The 21,191-nt window shown below is 40.5% G+C and overlaps 1 protein-coding gene across 1 annotated transcript in view; it reads left to right on the top strand.

Annotated features, from left to right (window-relative positions):
* Nucleotides 1–21,191, top strand: part of C8a (complement C8 alpha chain) — a 63,399-nt gene that overhangs the window by 25,757 nt on the left and 16,451 nt on the right. The window contains exons 5-7 of the mRNA XM_074080008.1: nt 3,673–3,862; nt 5,945–6,145; nt 8,147–8,387. Of these exons, the coding sequence (XP_073936109.1) occupies nt 3,673–3,862; nt 5,945–6,145; nt 8,147–8,387 (632 nt within the window). The remainder of the gene's footprint in view (nt 1–3,672; nt 3,863–5,944; nt 6,146–8,146; nt 8,388–21,191) is intronic.

The following is a 21,191-nucleotide window of genomic DNA, read 5'->3' as shown; positions in this document are numbered from 1 at the left end:
CCATACACAAAGAGGAAGAGACACCAGAGATCTCTCTTCCCTCATGCATATAGACAACCGTGTGGGCATCTTGATTTTGCACTTCCAGTTTCTAGGGATGTAAAAATAAATTTCTCCTATTTAAGACACTGATATGTGATATTTTGTTAAGATGGCCTGAACATATTAGTACCCCTAGGTATCTCTTCTAGCAAATCTTAATGTTTCCTCCCTCCCACCCCAACTCGCCTGCTCTTGACCCTGCCTAGGCTGACTTACTCCCTTCCTACTGATCCCAGAGACTCCTGCATATCCTACTCTCCCAGCATGTACCCAACAGGGCTTGGGATGACCAATGGGGCATCTTTTTGCTCAGCCTCAGAGTTCTTTATCATCTCTGCTTCTCCAGGTCCCAGCAGAGGGCTTTGTTCATAGTACCACTCTGTCTTTGCCTTGGGCCTTGTCCTTTAACTTAATATAAACTTTTTCAGGGCAGAGATCACTTATGACTCATCTGTTTCATCTCCTTGGCCTTGACAAGAAGACCTTGTCCTGTAAAATTGAGCATGCAATACTATTGGCTGCTTTGACAAACATCAAATAGGACCAACTGGGTCTTTACAGATAAGGAAATGGGGGATAAAGTTATTGTCACATGTGACCCAGCCATTTTGTAGCCCTCTCAGGGGTAGATGTGAGTTCTGTGACAGGCAGCTCTCGTTCATTTGGGTTTAATTGCTCTGAGATCACATCTCACCCACCAGAAGGGATTGAATCCTGTAAGTGCATGTAGACATAAACAATGTTTTCTTTTAGACCAATTCTATTCGTTCGCTAGGATTGTCATAACAAAATACTTGGAACTCTGTGACTTAAACAACAGAAATGCATTTTATCACAGTTCTAGAGGCTGCAAGTCTGAGAACAAGGTGTCAACAGGATGGCTTTCTTCTGTGGCCTCTCTCCTGGCCACTGCTTCCTGTGTCTCCACATGGTCTTCCTTCTGTACATGTTGGTATCCTAATTCTTTCTTCTTGTACAGACACCACTCACACTGGATGAAGGCCCACCTTAATGACCTCAGTTTAACCTAATTACCTCTTTAATGACTGTCTCCAAGAACAGTCACATTTTTGGCAGTAGAACTTCAACCCATGAATACTGGGGAGACAAATTCAGCTCATAATGCAATTGAAGAGGATTCTTGTTGATTTTAAAAGTTATTATGCAATGAACAGAGTAGAAGCATGAAATATTGAGGTGTTGAGCTAAAAAATAATCCCTTCCTTATTGACAAAAAGATCATAGAACGTGATCCTGCTCCTGTGTGACTCAAGTAGGAGCCCTTCCAATTCACTTCCTGATAGCATGTGTTTGTCTCACACTGAATTCCAAAAGCAGTGGTGTAGCCCCACCTCCACTCCCAGCAGTTGACATTTTGTTAATTTTTTACATATCAAGATCTAATGACCATTCTTAATACCTTATTTTTCCCCCTAATTTAAGTATGGCTCAGTTTCGAATTTTAATTTATTATTCAAAAAGTAGTAATATGCTTGAGGTAAAAACTGAGTCTTCATGGTCCCTCCCCTACCCGTGCCTCACCCAATGACCCTCTATCCCTTCCCTCCCTAAAGCTGAACCCTGTTAGCAGCAGGTACTTCCTGATTAGGTTTAAAAGTGTATTGACAACATATATTGTTTGGAAAACAAACCTGTATGCCCTGTGCATTACAGATGCTGGTAAATTTTACATAAATGTGATCATATTTCCTTAGCAGTCTATTACATTCTATATAATATAGCATTCCATAACAGGCACCAACAAACTATGGTCTGAAGGGAAAATTCAGCCTGCTGTTTTTGTAAATAAAGTTTTATTAGAACACAGCTTTCACTCTACAATAGCAGAATTTAGTACCTGCAATGGAGATCTATGGCCTGCAAAGTTTAACATATTTATTATCTGTCCCTTTATTAAAAAAAAAAGTTTGCTGACCTCTTCTATGGTACAACTATCAAATAATTTGACTATTAAAATAATTAGATTCTTCCCACTTTTCCTTTTATAAACAATGCTTCAATGAACATCCTTATACATATATTTTTGCACAGGTATGATGACTTTTATATATCAGCTTTTTAAAAGGTAGAACTTCTCTGATTGCTTTTTCGCTTTCACTGGGGCTTTTCAACCAACTTCTTCAAATTCTCCTCGGTTTTACTAATGTTTAGTGATTACACTCCAATCCAGGCTCACTGTTGCCTTGTGTTTGTGTTAGTCTGTTACAGAGGCTGTATTTATAAGCTATAAGCAGCAATATGTTTGATATGGGTAGGGAGACAGACACCGCAGGGTGGAATAAAGGTAAAAAGTTAGATTTTCTGTCAAAAGTATCTTGGGAAGAAATCTAGCTGTGACTATAGGCAAGTTTTGAGTTTCAACTTCTGCATTTGAAAAATTGTCAGAAGGTTGAAAGTTAATATATGCTAAGTGTCTAGTATATTATGTATTCAATTCATCATAGCTATTATTACATCACTTCTACTAATAAGAAGAAAAGAGACAGAGAAAGGAAGAGAAAAAGGAAGTTAACATACATTGACTTTCAATTCTATGTCAGGTGCTCTGTAATTATCCATTCATTCTTTGGGGTAGGTTGCATTCACAGTTTACCCCTTTCTCCTTTTCTACCATTGTGCCTTGTCAAGAGGACATAGACAATCATGGCAGATGCTATGCCAGAGATAAGTATTGAATACCATGGGAACACAGAGAGGGAACAGCTGTGTTCAGAGCATTCAAGGAAGGTTATGCAGAGGAGGTAACATTTGGGTAGGGTCTTAAAGGATAAATAGGAGTTTGGGAGATAGACACAAGCAATAATCTTTTATTTGTAACATAAAAGGCTTTGATTGTCCTGTCTTAGAATGCTTAGCTTATTCTAACACTTTTGTCACATTCTAACACAATGTCACAATCACTCACAGGAAGTGACAGAGTTGGGAGCTACAAGAGTGTCCCTGTGAACCACCTGACATCCCTGGCTGCCTCAAAGGCAATGAATGGCCTTTCTGAGATTAAGGTCTCAGCCCTAGTACTGTGCCTTACACCTGATATTTCAAAGTCACTTTAGTAGCAGAGCCTTTTCTGAAATAACACAGACAATAACAATAGAACATCTATTCAGTACTTAATGTATGCTAAGCATGGTTGATTATTTTATGTGTTATATCTCATATTTAACTCTGTTAAGGTGGTGGTATCATTAATTGCTTTTTACAAATGACTGAACTGAAGCACAGAGAGATTAAATGATTATCCTGTAGTCACACAGCTGGAGGTGGCAGAGCTGGGATACTGACCCCTGTGCTTGGACTCTAACAATCATGTACATTCCCCTCTAACTTACTCAACATTTAGGGGTGCCTCCTATATAAGGGCACTGGTCCAGATGTGGAGCAGAACTGTGTAGCTGCTCTGGTTAAAGGGAATCTGGCCCTCTCAGGCTTTCAGTGTTGCCTAATCTCCCAGTATAGCCTTAAGGTACTTGGTAGAACCCCAGGACTCCGCAGTGCACAGCTTGCAAGCTCTCACTCAACCTACCAGCTATATCATGTTCCAGAGGATGACATGTTGTATGATCTTTGACTTTCCAAGGCTCTGTCACAGAAGCTGCCTTTTCCACTCAGGTACAATATCCTAACCCAGACAGAAACTCAGAGTGTGTATGATGCCAGGTATTATGGGGGCCAGTGTGAAACCATATACAATGGGGAATGGAGGGAGCTCCGATATGATCCTGCCTGTGAACGTCTGTACTATGGAGATGATGAAAAGTACTTTCGGAAACCCTACAACTTCCTGAAGTACCATTTTGAAGTAAGTCTGAACAGCAATACTTTTAGGCTACTGTGGGGTGAGGCATGGAAGGAGATTCCTGTCAGTGAAGATGCCTTGCTGAGAGGCTTTGCTGGTGACTGAAGTTCCCTTCACACCTGCCGCCAACACATGCCCAGTGTTGAAAGTGCTGAGAGGGGAGGGTGGGACCAGAGAGAGGGATAACATGAATACAGTCACCCACCTGCTCAATCTTCGCTCCATTTCATTCTGATCTGGGACACCAGTCAGAAGACCTATTCTAAGTCAAGGTTCTGTTAGACTAACTACCTGAGCCCATGAGCAACTAACCCACTGCCACTCCCTGGGACACTCTTCTAATCCATAAATTGGGTGCAGATGGACAGGACTCTAGACCTATGCCCCTGCTTCACCAAGAGCAGTTCACAGTGATCATTTTCATGTCTTTTTTTGTCTGTTTATGGCAATGCTGGGTTTGAAATCAAGGCCTCATCTTGCTAGACAGGCACTCTTACTGCTTGAGCCACTCCGCCAGCCCTCATGCCTTTTTTTGTATATGATTTTGTTTAGAAAAAAAGGTTCCTCTGTTCACCAGTGCTTGCAAATTACTGATGTAAGAGTCAACATCTCTAAAATCCTGCAGTCTCCTGGTCAGACAGAGCACCACATAGCTCATAATCAGTTCCAAAGTTTGCTCATGGTCATTCATTTCCCTACTCGCACCCAATGGGACATCCATATGGCAAACATCACTGAATGCTTACAATGAATTAGATATCCTACTTCTGCATAAATTCTCTTATTGCATCCTCATGACAACGAAATGGAACAGATATTATCCTTGTCCCATTTTAGTCATAAAAAGAGATGTAAAGGAATAAAGTATCAAGCCCAAAGCTGTACTGCAGTAGTTGTCAGAGTCAAGACTCAAACCCAGATCTGTCTAAACTAAGGTTAATGATCATTTAGAATAGTGGAGATATCACTGTATATCTACATCTCTATCTATCTACCTATCTGTCTATATAATCATGTACATTGCATAGATTGTATATAATATGCACATTATATCTATAAAGACACACAGTAGGACACCAGAATTCCTAACAACTATCTAGGCATGACCTTTCTTCCCCCAAGTTTGTCAAGAGAAAAATAGTGACAAGATAATGAATGTCAAGCTTATGGGATCTGTTTGTAGGAAGTTTGTTTCTCCAGCCCCATACCCACCTCTATTGCATATGGTGAGCCAAGTCAGAAGACAAAAACACTGCCATTTCTCTAATCTTGAGGAAGACCTGGAATCTGTGTGTCAGGCAAGAGGGACTAGGCTATTTGTTGGCGCAAGGATTCTCAAGTCTTGATGACTATAAATAGCACTGTTCATGCTACTACCTGTTCACCCTCAACGGAAAGGGAATTCTGAGCATCACAGACCCTCAGGGACTCACCCTGATGGATGCTCCATTTCTGCACATGCTCTCAGAGTTGCAGAGTAAATGAGTCACATGCTCTGAAGGTTTACTTCTGTGGCTCAAACAAGGCACAAGACCATCCTTGATTCAAGTCAGCTGAGAAATGAAACCCTATTTTGCAACTGGAATGAAATAACCAAACCTTCATGGGTAGCAATAAAATATACCATTGCCAGAATTGTCATAATCCTCATGGCTTTCTTTGTCTCTTTTTTTTTCCTAGTCCCTGCCTGCTCATGGCTTTTTGTATCTCTCTATTGCAGAGGCAGCAACCTTCCTCCAGGAAGGATAAACCAGCTAGAAAGAAAAATAAAACATTTTATAAGAATCATCATCATCATCATCATCATCTCTCTCTTTCTCTCTCTCTCTCTCTCTCTCTCTCTTTGTGTGTGTGTGTGTGTGTGTATACACACGAGGCATATATTTTAGAGGTACCATGAAACACTTGCATTGCTGTGTTTTCTGTATTTTGGTGAATATCAATCTGATGCATGGGTTAGCCTTGAAAAGAATTATACTAATCTGAAACTTTAGACATTTTATAAAGCAAATATTTAAATGTTAAGTATAAATTGAAAAATAGCTTTGTGTGCACAAAGCTTAACATAAACTTGTTTCTTTTCAGCCCCTGGCAGATACTGGAATCTCCTCTGAGTTGTATGACAATGCAAATGACCTTCTTTCTAAAGTAAAAAATGACAAGTTTGAGTCAAATGGCATAACCATTGGCATAGGTCCAGCAGGCAGTTCTATTACAGCAAGTATGGGTGTATCCTGGTCAAAAGAATCTTCATTCTTTAATAAGTTAAGCAAGTATAATGAGAAGGTATTAAAATGTGTGTGTCTCACAGTATTCCATAATCTACAATGAACACGTATTACCTTAATTGCATTAAAAAGTACAGTAGTAATTGAACCTTAATTTGCTTGTGTAATTGGAAATGTCTGATCAGTGGTAATCATGTTTGTTTTTCTTATTAAGCTTTTGCACACAGAATCATCACAAAGGGAATAAAATTGGATGATAAGACTAGAACTCTTATCACTTTACCCCCCCCCCACCATCCTTTTTCATGGTTACCTGGTGCATATAAGGAAATACATAGAATGATAATGTGTTAAAAAATAATCAGATCCTCTAAATTTGACTTGAAAGATTTCTAAAATAAGCCTTGTTTTCTCAAATAGATCATAAGGAGCATGATCAACGAATCTTTCACTTATCATCAAACATTTACCAATAAGTAGCTATTATCTGGGGGATGGGTGCTTAAGAAATTGTTCTTTGAGGAAGGTACATCCATCTGAACTGAGTTTTAAAGATGAATAGAAGTTGTCCAGCCAAAGGGAAATGGAAGTTAACAAAGGGTACTTACATTAGTCAGCTTTCTGTCACTGTAATGAAAGGTCTGAGATAATTAACTTAGAAGAGACAAAGTTTATTTAGCTTGTCATTCTAGAGGTTCCAGTCCAAGAAGGGGCATGTCAATGGCATTGAGCCTCTGGTGGGACTGCTGGATCAGGAATGTGTAGTGGAGCAATCTGCTCAGATCATGGATCAGGAAGCAAAAAAGGAAAAAAGGAAGGGACCAGGGTCCCAGTCTCCTTCAAGGGTACATCCCCCAAAGACCTAATGACCAACTTGACCCATCTTCCTCAAGCCTAACCCCAGTGCCACTCCAGGGACCAAGCCTTTAACACATGGTCACAGTCAACATGCATACCACAGCGATGTTTTAGGCATGGAATCAGCATGCAAAGGCTTGGAGCTAAGAGAATGCCTCACACAAGTGGGACTGAAAGGGCTCAGCTGGCAGAAGCCCAGGATGCAAAGGCACAGTAGTAATGAAGATGGAGAGGTTATCATGGGGCAGAGAAATAGTTACTGAATTGATTAGAAATTCATCCAAAAGCCTCAGATACCAGGACTGAGGGTCTAGTTGGGCTTCAAAAAGTTAACTTTAATGATGAAAATACAATCATAAAAACTAACTTACTCAACAAATATAAATTAAGTTCTAGAGTTGTGCACAGATTAGATACTGATCTGAAGGATAAGTATTGCTCTGAATTCTGGCTATAGCATGATAATATAGACTTTTCTAAAAGCGGGCAGCCTCTTCAAACTTACCTTATCACTTTGAATCAAGGATTTTATTACCTGGAAGAAAGGACCATAGATGACCATCCTGTTCTAAAAACCTGTTCAACATTATCCTGGTGCTATCTCTTATTAAGTATGCTGCTTTTCTTTGTTATTTAGTTGAACAAGATTACCACTGGAATGGAAGCTCCATGGAGGCAAGAGTCTATTTCATTTAATATCATTTCCTCAGCACCTAGCACCATGCACGCAACCACAGGCACAACTGATATTTGCTCATTACATTAAATTAAGTGACACTTCACAATGTCATCAGAAAACATCCTAAACATGGACATATGTATGCATAGTATATGCGCACAAGACTGTGCAGTTCTTTGAAAAAACTAGGGAAAGTGTGGAGGTGACGATGGGCTGTGGACAGAACAGAAGGGGGCAGCAACCTGAAGAGACCACTGTAGGAACACCCAGGTGGGCGTTGATGTGAACTTGACCCAGGGAGGGCAACAGACATAAACAGAAGACAAACGCATTGGAGATGTCTGGCATACATTTGGAGATGTCTGGTGTCCAATCCATGTGTGTGAAATCTGTTTTATTACACATCTTTATATCAATATATTTTCCTTAGCTACAAAATGCTGACCTTTTGCACTATCTCATGTGGTAAGATGTATATTTCCTTTGTTCTTTTGCCCCAATCAATGGCGGTTGTTGTTGCAGAGATATGGCTTCATGAGAATTTTCACAAAGGTGCAGACTGCCCATTTTAAGATGAGAAGGCACAATATTGTGCTGGATGAAGGAATGTTGCAGTCATTAATGGAGCTTCCAGATCAGTACAATTATGGCATGTACGCCAAGTTTATCAATGACTATGGCACTCATTACATCACCTCTGGATCTATGGGTGGCACTTATGAATACATCCTGGTGATTGACAAAGAAAAAATGGAATCACTTGGTAAGTAGAGCAGAAGCTACACGCACACAGTGGTCAACACTTACACCGAGGCATGGTTTACATTTATCTAAGCAGATTCTGAGTCCCTGGTTGATCTCATTTTAGTTTGCATGACAACTCTATCAAATAGTATAAATGGCTAATTTCCAGTGAGGTGAGATCTATTAAAATGACTTGCTAACAAGCATCACAGACAGGGCCAGACTGGGCTAGGCTCCCTAAACTGTGTGCTTTCTATTACCTCACAGTTGTCTCTTTAAAAGTAATAAAGTGGGGGAGATTTTGTTTGTTGGCATCACTAGGATTTGAACTTCCCTTCAACATGTTAATGTGAATTCCACACTGCTTAGTCTTTAAAAGTTTTTTTCCCCAAACACTTAATATTTCTTCCTCATCTAGACAGCAAGATCTTTGAAAGCAAATAGCATGCCCAACACTTTCCCTTTTTTTTTTATTGTTTTACTATTCATATGTGCATACAAGGCTTGGGTCATTTCTCCCCCCTGCCCCCACCCCTCCCTTACCACACACTCCACTCCCTCCCTCTTCCCCCCACCCCCTCAATACCCAGCAGAAACTATTTTGCCCTTATCTCTAATTTTGTTGAAGAGAGAGTATAAGCAATAATAGGAAGGAACAAGGGTTTTTGCTGGTTGAGATAAGGATAGCTATACAGGGCATTGACTCACATTGATTTCCTGTGCGTGGGTGTTACCTTCTAGGTTAATTCTTTTTGATCTAACCTTTTCTCTAGTACCTGTTCCCCTTTTCCTATTGGCCTCAGTTGCTTTTAAGGTATCTGCTTTAGTTTCTCTGCGTTAAGGGCAACAAATGCTAGCTAATTTTTTAGGTGTCTTACCTATCCTCACCCCTCCCTTGTGTGCTCTCACTTTTATCATGTGCTCAAAGTCCAATCCCCTTGTTGTGTTTGCCCTTGATCTAATGTCCACACATGAGGGAGAACATATGATTTTTGGTTTTTTGGGCCAGGCTAACCTCACTCAGAATGATGTTCTTCAATTCCATCCATTTACCGGCAAATGATAACATTTCGTTCTTCTTCATGGCTGCATAAAATTCCATTGTGTATAAATACCACATTTTCTTAATCCATTCGTCAGTGGTGGGGCATCTTGGCTGTTTCCATAACTTGGCTATTGTGAATCCAACACTTTCTCTTTACTGCTAAGCACAGGGCCTATCTAAAACATAGTGACTGTGCAAACAAGACAGGGAACATTGATTCTGGTTTCTCATTAGAGTCGTTCATTAATTCATTCATAAGTCTACCTATGTTTTCTTTTAAAATAATTCAAGATGCTTTAATTAAACATCTCATATGTTTGTGCTGGGGATTCAATGGTGGTTCCTACTTGCAGCACAGTATTTTTCAAGCTGTGGGTTGCAATCCAATAGTAGGTCTCAAAATCAATGTATGGATCACAAGTAAAATTTTGAATAACACTGACAACAAAGGATAGAATATGAATAACATAGGGGATTATAGTCACTGAAGGTAAATTATTGCTTTAGCAAACTTTTTCCAGTTAAATAAAGACATGGATGCATGTATGCAGGTATACATGTGTTTATTTTGTATAAATAGATCATTGTAAAAAAAGAGTTTGAATAACTGTTCAAGCAGGTCTTTAAAAATTATTGAAAAATGAGTGGAAGGAAAAAGTATTAACATTTGTTGAGCATTTACTAGACTCCAGGTGTAATACATATATTTTCATTTCATTTTATGACAATATTTGGAGGTTGTTGTTATCCCAATTTTAGCCCCCCCACTCCCAACACTGATTCTCATCAAGGATGTGAATTACTTTGCATAGCTCTGCAGGAACCTGACCTCCAAGCCCTGGACTGGTGGTTTTCCCTGTCACAGTGGTTTGGGTATTGTTTTTCATGTGGGTTCCTGTCTTTAGTGTTGGATTACTAATTAATTGCCTGGAGTACATGGTTGCCCCTCCTCTTTAAAATATGTAGGGCAGAAATGGGCTTCCAAAGTGGTTAATATTCAAAAGAAGCCCACCAACAAATTGTCCCAGGGATAATTACCTCAGTTCTGTTTATAGGAACCCATATGTCGATAATAGCACAATTTGCTATTTGTGAAGGGCTGATTTTCTATAAATCGGGAAAGTTAGTGTTGCTTTTCTATAAATATGGAAATGTGCTAATCATCACCTCATCTGCTGGAGACCGCTAATAAATCAGAATGTCATTTACATATTAACCTACAAACGGCAAAAACATTTCTACCTTCTTTCTCTTTGACAAATAGCATCGCACATACATTTTTCCATAACTCATGTTTGGCTAGCTTTCTCTGTCTCTTTCTCACCCCCTCTCACATTTCCTTCCTTTCTAGATATCTGACTCTTTCTCCCCTCCTCTGTCTTTCCCTCTGTCACTGCCTTTTCCTCTTTCTATATCTTTGATCCATATGACTTTAATTTATATCCTATTAAGTGCTTGTTTCTAAGAGACACCCAGGGTGGTGTACATTCATGTCCTCAAATGGCTGAGCTTGGTGTGGGATGATTTAAATGAACATACTGGTCTGCACTGGGGGAGTCCTTTGTCCTTGGCTTTGCTTCAGATCCTCTCTGGGTTTTTCCCACAGGATGCACAGGCTGTTTTCTTTAATGTGTCTTTTAGATCAAATGCTTCTTCCCCAAAGACAGCACAGAATCATGCATCAAAAAATCAAGAGAAGTCTTGCATGTCGGGGAGGTGATATTAGACTTCAATGGGATCCTAAAACTTCCTCAAGGGCTATACCTGACAGCTTTCTGCCTTCTGCAGGAATCTTTGGACTTGAATTTCTGGATCAGGATTTTTTTCTCCTTCTTTGGAGCTTTCATTATTTGTCTTTGTATCAAGGTATAACAAAGAGAGAAGTGCATTTTCTATTCTGGCTTCTCTGGAGCATAGTCCACTTACAGAGCTGACAATTTACCTTGGACAGATCAAGGATTTCAATGACATCATTCTGCTTGTGTTGTATGTTTTCTGCCTCCTCTGCAATGCCATTCTTTCATTCTGTGAGATTCTTCCCTGTCTTGCTTACCTGACAAGCTTCAACTCACCTTTCTGAACCATGTACAGGCATCCCCACCTCTGTGAACCCTGCCCTGACATGTCTCTGCCTCTTCTCCTCTAGTTCTGTTTGTTCATACATTCATTCATTCAAACATGATTATTGAGTTTGCATGATGTGCCAGGTAAGAAAGATTGTATGGTTCCTCTTTTTGTAAAGCTCATGGTCCAGGAGAGGAAACTAAGTAATAGCCTTCCTTTTCCTCCCTGCCTCCTATCAGCAAGATCAGTGGACTGTACTTCTAAAGTCCACGTGGACATCTGTCTTCCCTTCTTTTTTGCTGTATCTCTAATGCAAAACATCAGTGTCTTTCATCTGGATACTACATGGCAGTCTTTTCTTTTTGCTTTTATTTATTTTCTTTCTTTTGTGGCCACCATTGTTGCTCCCGAGGAACTTTAATTATTTAGCCTAAGGTCTTTGTATTGGCTGTCTCCACTATCTCTGCTGCCCTTTCCTCTGAGGTTTACATAGTGATATTTCTATCACCCAGACCTCAACTTAAATCTCATCTTTTCAGAGAGACTTTGTTTGACCATGTTGCCAAATCCCTCTTTGTATGATCTGGGAAAATCTCTTTGGGAAGAGAGCTGAGAAAAGAGCTGAAGGATAAAGAGGAGATACCAAAGCAAGGGAGAAGGGCAGTTCTATGGTCTAACCCCTGTGTCAGCAGATCATTTGTCTACTCTCTAGAGCACAGACTAAAGAGGGCAAGAGAGGACTCAGGAAGAATACTTGCTTGAAGTCCAGGTAAGCAATAAGGAACAGAGATAGAAGAATATGGCAGATTTGGGACATATTTTGCAAAAGAATTAGAGAATTTATAGATGGACTGGGTACGGATTATGAGATATAAATTACCTTTCCTCTGAAGTAATATTTCTACTATACAAACACAGGTGGTGTTACACACACACTGTGGCAAGGACGTCTGTCAATCTGGAGATGCCAGCTTCCTAGGAGAGATGTCTGTAGGTATTTGATATGTGGGAAGAATTCTAGAACACAGATAGGACTGTGGCAACTCCAGGCCATCACAGTATGTCCTTCTCACCAAAACCTTGTGTATTCCTCTTCTGAATTCTTTCTCTACCAGAGACACCAGCAACTTCCTATTTAGCAGACACAGACAGGTGGAGAAAGAATTGACTATTTATTATGTTCCAAGCTCCATGCCTGGTGCCTTCATATCAGTCCTCTCACTTGATCTTTGCCATCATCTGGGAGAGAAGAGACATCTCCTTATTTCTACACATGGAAAGTATCACTAGTGAGTGAGAAATTCTCTAGATATTCTGAGTTAAAATCCACATTTTTATTCTGAGTTAAAATCCACATTTTTTCCCTTTACATTCCAGCTGCCTTTATTAGGAGTCCTTCAGGCTCTCTCTCCACACATCTCATTGGTTTCCTTCTCAGTCTCCACTTACCAGGCTGAGCACAATTTTCTCTGCAGGTTCCTCCCAGCCAGCAGGCATGCAAATGAGAAAAGTGTCAGTGTTAGATGAACATTACAGAAGATTCTTTGGGATTAAATTGGTAGCAGTCTGCTTTGGATGTTTTTTTTTGGGGGGAGTGCGTGGTAAGCTAGGTAGGTCTTGACAGTTTTGTTTCAGCTTTGGTCCCTCAAAATGCAGCGTAAAGTAAAATACTTCTTGTCATGGATGCCCTGTATTATTTAAACCAATAGACCTTAAGGTTACAAAGGTTCACGATTCTATGATTTTTGTCTATAGTAGGAGGGTTTTGCAAAGAACTTATAGAAAATGACTTCCATTGGTGCTTTGCTGTGAAAGAAATCAATAGTATTCTGTAGCCCCATCAAAGCCAGCAGGAAATGTGATAGCAAATTGAATTCTTTTCCATGAGTATCTTTGTTTTTCAACCAGACTCTGCCATTTGGATGCTCATATGTCACATCTATGAACCTTAGTTTTCCAATATATAAATTATAGTTACTTCAAAGGACTATTGTGAAACTGAACTTACTATAATCCCAGCACTCAAGAGGCTGAGGCAGGAGGATCGTGAGTTTGAGGCCAAGCTGGGTTACATAGTGAGAACCTGTCTCAAAAAGCTTTTTAAAAGGCTTTTGTGAACATTAACTAAGATAATAGCTATGAAAAGCACTGTGATAAGTAAAACATTGTCCAAACGGTAGTTACTATTATGGCTTACAAATTTTTTGGTGGTACTAGGCTCTTGAACTCAGGACTTTACACTTGCTAGGCCAGGACTCTACCACTTGAACCACTCTGCCAGTCCTGATTTGTGTTCGGTAATTTTGAGATAAGGTCTCACGAACTATTTGCCTGGGTTGGCTTTGAACTGCGATCCTTCTGTTCTCTGCCTCCTGAGTAGCTAGGATTATGGATGTGAACCACCAGTACCTGGCAATTTTAGGTAGACTCAGTAAGAGCCTATGAATTAAGAAATGTGCTGGTAGCAAAGAGTCTAAACTTTACAGTCAGACACACCTAGGTAGGTTCCTTGGTTCTACCATTTATTATATACAAGACCTTGATTTCTCAGAATCTCAGCTTCTTCAAGACCCAAACAGGAATGGTAACAAGGGTTTGATTGAGAACAAGTCCACATACATGTCATATGATAATTGTTCTGGAGATATGTTTCCTTTCAATGCAGCATATTAATATGGCATAGCAGTTAAAAGTATAGGCCCTACCCCTTTCCTACTGTGTGATCCTGGGTAGATTACCTAGTCACTTTAAGAATCAACTCTGCCTATAAACTGGACATACTATCGTTGACCTCATGGAGTTGTTGGGTGGAGTAAGTGAGCTTACCTACAGAGACTATTTAGCATAGTGCCCAGACTCCAATTAGCTCTCAATGAATTTGAATTGCTGAAGCAGGTTGTGAATCAAGTCCCGTCTGCACCATTTATCAGCCATGTGACTCACAGGCGAATGGATTAACCTGTGTGCCTCCGTTTCCTCTTTTTCTAAATGAGATAAAGACAGAATATAATTCATGGGACAGTTGTGCATATGAAACGAAACATCTATCTAAGAAGGTGGTCCAGTACCTGATACAGTAAAAGTTCAAAATTGCTTCTTGTTATTTCTGTACTAACTTGGTAGTTTTTCTTAGTCCATATTCTGTTGCTATAACAGAATACCTGAGTCAAGGCAACCTATAAAAAAAACAGAGATGTATTTTGTCCATAGTTCTGAAGACCAGCAAGTCCAAGAATATGGTACAGGCATCTTCTTTGCTTCTGGTGAAGGTCTCATGCTGTATCATAGCTTGGCAGAAAAGCAAAAAGGCAAGTGGGACCAGGCAGAAAAAAATTAGCATTTTATAACAACCAGCTCTAAGGAGAATGAACCCATTTCTACCAGAAAGGCATTAATTAATGGCCTGTCTTAAAGAACCCACCACCTCTTAACACTGTTACATTGGAAATTGTATTTTAATATGAGTTTTGGAGGAGATAAATCACATTCAAACCATAGCAGTTCTAACTATGTGATTATTTCTAGCTCTCCAGTTTTTACCTGTAATCTTAACTGTTCTTTCATCTGTAAAGTTGGAATAGGGAATAATAAGAAGACCTGTCTCCCAGGGTCTGCAACCAGTCAGTTCTGAAGTGTTGCTTACATGGAAAGGAAATCATTACCATTGTGTCCTGCCTGCAGTAGCTGATGTTTTTGCTGTGGATTTGGAGCCTCAGAAATCATGTCTCCTCCTCTGCCTGCCCATTTTTTAAATCAAGGTCATTCATTTCTGTCTCCAGAGCTTCATCCAGTTTTGGAGGGGCTGTTCTTCTCATTTGTCAAGGTCATTTTGGATCTTCATCACTATCTTTCAAAGTGTTAACAACTCTGCCCAAATCAGGGTGTGTGTTCCATCATCCCTGTCCCTGATAGATGCCAGATAACAGTGACCCTGGAAAGACCCTTCCAGCAAGAGTGTAGTACATCCAACCCATCATTGATCATCCCCTTCTAGTAAGAGTCCTTGGAGCAGCTGGCCACCACTAACACACAATATGGAACAAGCCACAGGGACAGAATTAATTATAACTCTATCCCCCTCTCCTTCTGCCTCCCTGCCTTCCGTTATTCATCCATTCCTCCAGTCTTTCACTCAACAAACAATTATTTATTAGGCAGACTTAACATGGGAAGAGCTGTCCAGATACCAACATAATGAATACATGATCCCTCTCATCAGGGGGTTCATAGAAGGTAATGGGGTTTCTTTTTGTTATAATCATCTGATTATAGTCAGGATGATTTACTGTGGGAACAGCCAAATTGTTTACTACACAGAGTGACTAAGAGTTTATTTTCTTATTCACTATACTTAGAATCAATCCAAGTATTTGGTTTTTAATAAAACACATTTACACATAATAACTCTTGATATTTATAAAGAAGCAAATATACATTCACTTCTGGTATTCAAATTAATCTTCATAATAGCTTCATAAGGAATTATATTATTATTTTGCCCATTTTCATAGAGAGATAGCTGTGGCAAACAGCTCAATTTGACTCAGTTAGTATTGAAACCAAGGTCTTCTGATTTAGTTTTGTGTGTCTTCCATGGATTTGTGCCTTTTCCCTTTCTGTCATTCATTCTGTTGCCGTATACCAGAGTCTTAGATTCTCGTTGTGGTGGTAAGGCAGCCAAAAGTTACTGAGCATCTGCCAGGTAGTAGACACTGGGCTAAGCGCTTTAACTGCACTATCTCACTTAGTCAGGAGACATCTAAGAAAAGGATGCCAACAATTTCTAATTTACAAAGAACAAACTGAGGTTCAATGATGTAAGATAACTTGTCCCAGGTCGCACAGCTATACATTATTGGACTCAGGGGCCAAATTGAGAAACCTATAACCTTAACCAACATGATGTATTTTCTTAAGCATGTCTTAACCTAGGGTTTTGAGAACTGTAGGCCATAGCCCATTAGTAAGTTGTCAAAGAAATTTAGGAGGTCACGATCCGCATGAATAATTATAATAAAATACAGTGCAATGAGATGGAAACTATCAGAGCTCACTACCCAAAGTACTGAAACTTCTTTTAGCTGACTATATGTGGACTGGATCATGATAGAAAATGTAATTTTACTTTTGGGGTCATCAAAAGAGTTTTAGAAACACTGTCTTAGCTTGTGCTCCATTGACTTAGACATGTATTTAAGCACTTTAAACAATAACAAAAAATCCACAATAGCCAGGAAAGAAACATTGGGAAGCATATTAGTTAGGGATCTCCAGAGAAACAGAATCAATACTATACCTCTATGTAATATATCTGTATAGTAGTGAAGATATTTATTGTAAGTAATTGACTTACACAATTATGGAATCTGTCAAATCACAAGCTCTTCCATTAGCAAGCTGGAGGACTTTCTTATCCAGTAAGTCCTCACCAAGCCCCCATGGTTTCTGGGAACACAGGGATGCAGCACACAGACCTTTGTCCTAGAGAAATGTGCAGTAAGTTTGGGGCTCAGAATATACAATGCTTGGATAGAAACAAATACAATAGAAGCACAAAGCCAGAAGTAAACCACCTTTTCTGCCCCTCCCATTTTCTAGGCTCCAAAGATGTTCAAAGCTTCTCCTTCAAAATTAGTAGGATTAAGTGTCTGCCTGGTAGAGAAGATGCTGAGGCTTCCTCATCAGGGAGAGTTGCACAGGAATGTCTGGACCAATCAGTTTGGGGGGTGGGAGTAATGAAGAAAAGAAGATAAGTGTGTAAGTTCACCCCAAGACTGGATTCTGGTAGGAGGGCTTTATAGATGAGAACAGTCCTGTGCCTGGGTTATCCCAGGAAGAGTGATGATGAAAGAAGTCAGGAAACAGAATCAGTATTGGCCTTCAGAAGCCACAGAGAGGGTGGCTAGCTGCAAGAGCCATGCAAAGATGAGCACAGAAAATGGGAGAATCCCTTATGTTGGAAAAGATGGCCAGCATCCAAGCAAGCATGCTCTGGCCTTGCTCCTACCTCCAGTCCCACTGCTATGCTGCACTGAGCTCTATGCTAGTTCCTTTCTCTCTCTTTGGGATTCTGCAGTCCAATCCCATCTTGTCTGCACCTGTCATCTTTCCTTCTCTCTAGCTTAGACAAAACTCTCCTGGGCAGTCATTCTGTCTCTACAATTCTGGCTTGGGAGTCTGTCTTAGGTGCTTCAGTGTACTTTGAAGTTGGCTGTAAGTGTCACACTCTTGCAACAGTTTCCAGTGTGCATCTTGTTACTATATATCCACAGAGTGCTACCCAGAGGCAGAAGCAGAGACTCTGTCTTTAAGTTAGGGTGAGTTAGAATCCTATATTTGCTGCACATTCTCTGGTGCTTTCTTTACACTCCACAGAGTCAGAGGTGGTATCCTAACGTTTCTGGGATGAATTGGACAATTGGGGAGGGTGAGGTAGGAAGAAACATGATATTGAAGGATTCTATATTCATGGCTAAGCAGTCTGGGATGGTCCAGTAGGTCTTTTGCTGTGCCCGCTAACCAACCAGTCACCCTGAACAGACAGTCACCGGATTCTAACAAGCTCCAGGCTTTATCCCCTGGTTACCATGACAACCAGGCTTCACAGTGATGGATGGTATTGATTGACTGACAGACTCCTGGTGTCTTGGCTCTGTCCCCATCCCTCTTAAGTCATCTGCATACACATGGAACTGAGAGACACTTGGTGCCACCCTTCTGATTTTGTCTTGATTTTGAATTTCCACTTCTAATATTGAAATAGCATCCTGCTTAAAGGGGAAAAGCTGAGATGGTGTCAAAATTCTTTCCAGAGACACCCTTATTCTCTGACCCATAGGCAGTATAATGTGGCATGGAGAACACAGGCTTTGGACACAGACCTTACTCCTATCCTGCTTGGTTATTCATTCATTGTATAACTTGGTGCAACTTAAGTCAAACTATCCAAGTTAAGTTTAAACTCTCTCAATTTACTCCTCTGAAGGAGGAATAATTGCACCTGTTGTGGTGTAATGCATGAACACTAAATGAGATAATGCATGGAAAATTCTTACCTAGCTCATGATAGGTATTTATCAAATCTGGGTGTTTCTTGATCCTTTACACTCACTTGTGGCCTAAGAGATTATACTGAAGAAATGCTGAGGAAGGAAATTTGTTCTCACAAACTCATCTGCTTCTCTTATTCTCCAACCGTCCAGATTCAGAACCAGGAGCCAGGAACCTCAGTGTAGCTGCAGCATTTGCAGCCACAGTAATAATGGCAACACTTGACCATGATTGCTAAGCACTGCTTTCAGCCCTAACACAGCATGGATTAATTCAGTTAACTCTCACAACAGCCCTAGGAGGTAGATGCTATTGAAGTCCTCAGCTTACAGGTGGGAGCACAAAGAGGTCAAACAATTGTCCAGATAGTAATTGGGCAGGTGTGGGATTCTAGCTCAGGTAATCTCCAATTTAGAGCCTGGCCTTCAGTCTGCTGCCTCTTGTCATGGCCAAAATCATCTAGAAAAGCCAGAGCATCCAAAGGTAAGCCCTCAGTAGATAGAAAGAAAGCTGGGACTGGACCAATATTACCACTGAGAACAGAGCTGCCTTTCACTGAGCTTCCTTGTGTAATGAAGTAGTCAAAGAAGGAGGGGCTTGACGGGGCTCCTTGGGGACTGCCACAAGTTCTCATGGCCTGTAGAATGCTCCTGGCAGGATGAGATAGGGCATCCACTGAATTTGGGTGCAGCGTACCTTATTTCAAAAACCTGATCCTTAGCTGGTGTGGTGGCACACATCTATAATCTCAGTATTTGAGAGGCTAGGGCAGGAAGAAGGATGGTGAGTTCCAGGCCAGCCTGGGCTACATAGTGAGACCCTGTCTCAAAAAAAACCAAAACAAAAAGTTAAAGAATTGATTCCTGGGTTTGTTAGTCATGGGATTTGGGGCCAGTTACAGCTAAGATTTGTTGAACACTTAACTGTGCTAGACCATGCTTTAGGGACTCACTTATACAAACTATTATCACTCCCATTTTAAAAACTGGGAAAATGAGGAACAAAGTAAGTAGCTTACTCAAAGTCACACTATTAATGGTAGAACTGTGCTCCCGGTGTCCATACTCTTAGCAGCACAGTTACCGCCTTTTCTGGTCTGCCTATAAATGGGTAAATCCTCCTTGCCCAGAAGACTTAGAATGAGACCATGAGATGAAGATGAAGAGGCTTTATAAAATATCAACTCTTGATTGTGAATATTAAAAATCTGTGATTTGTATCTTTCACTAAAGGAAGACCTGTGACTCCGTAAATATTTCAGATATATTGTCTACAGAAGCTGGAATGAGCTAATCCCTGATAACTCCTGGGGGCTGAGCTCTGTGCTGAGCCTTGCAAACTCAAGAGATGACTTGTAGTCTAACATGATCAGGCTAAGAAATTGGAAATTACCAGGGTGTATTAAATACAATGCTGGAGGGAAGCACAGAGGTACTGTATGGATGTGAGGAATGGTTTTCTGGAGCAGAGGAGAAACTCGATGAAAGAAATAAGGGGATTTTTTAGCCAGAAGGAACAGTACAGAAAAAAGCACAGAGGTACCCATAGTATTCTCAAGTCATTGGGAAGATATGTGAATTTGGGAAGCCCAAAGCAGTCAGGTGAGTTAGCCAATATGTCCCAGCTAGCCTAGTCACAGACGAACCCATTACCTTTCCCAATGCTACAGCAGGAAATAGACTATAGAATTCTTCCCTTCTGAGGATGTCTTTGGGGACAATCATCATAGCAAAGCAACACAGCAGATAGATGATAGAAACCTGAATGATTTTTGTTTGTTGCAAAGAGATAAATAATACATTACACCTGCTGTTTTCCACCTGATGCTTTTAATCTGAGGAATGACAGAAATTTTCTGTGTTCTGGTACCTTAATGTAAAGCTGCCTGGTTCTGCCTCAGAGCTACATTGATGCAGCAGCTCCAAGGAGGCGTGGAGAAAAGCTCTCATGCCTGTACCACAGTCAAGATTGAAAGGCAGTAGACATGGTGTCCCGAGACATGTCCTTGGCCTGCTGGACTCAAAACAGTTCTTAGCACCACACTAGAATGGGACGTAACCCAGGAGAGCCCTTGCACTTCCTTGGGTCTTAGTGTTTGCATTTCCACTTTTCCTCCTGGATGGGAAGTCACTGGGCCTTTCTGAGCAGACTCTAACTGTTGGGGACACAAATTCTCTTCATGGTCTCCCTTGCTCTCTATATTCTCCTTGTCTTCTTTGGCTATGCCCTGCTTTTCCTACTCGTGTCTGTCATCCTTCCTCTGACCACAAGGAAACCTTCCTGTCATGCTGCCCTAAATCACAACCCTCCTCTCATGGTACAACAGTTGCCTGTTTGTCAGTCTCCCCATACTTGACTGTAAGCTCATTGGCTCTCCTCAGACCCTGTTACTTTCAGGATGCCTTATGCACAATAAAACATCATTAGGTACTTGTCAAAGTTGTGTCAACTGTTGTTAAAGTGTTCTGGTTTGTTCTTAAAATTTCAGAATTTTAACATTAAAGAAGAGTCCACAGAGCTTTTCTATGATTCAATCCTTTCTACTATACCCCTGAAAAGCAGCTAATCAGTCTTTGCTTGGTCTCCTGCAGTGACAGGGAGCTCACTGCCCTCTGAGACAACTTACCTCTGCTTGGCCTCTGATCATCGTAATGATGTCTCATG

Source organism: Castor canadensis, chromosome 7 (assembly GCF_047511655.1).
Source record: "Castor canadensis chromosome 7, mCasCan1.hap1v2, whole genome shotgun sequence".
Taxonomy (NCBI): Eukaryota; Metazoa; Chordata; class Mammalia; order Rodentia; family Castoridae; genus Castor; species Castor canadensis.
Note: the sequence above shows the minus strand (reverse complement) of the source record. Positions and strands in the feature narration are given on the sequence as shown.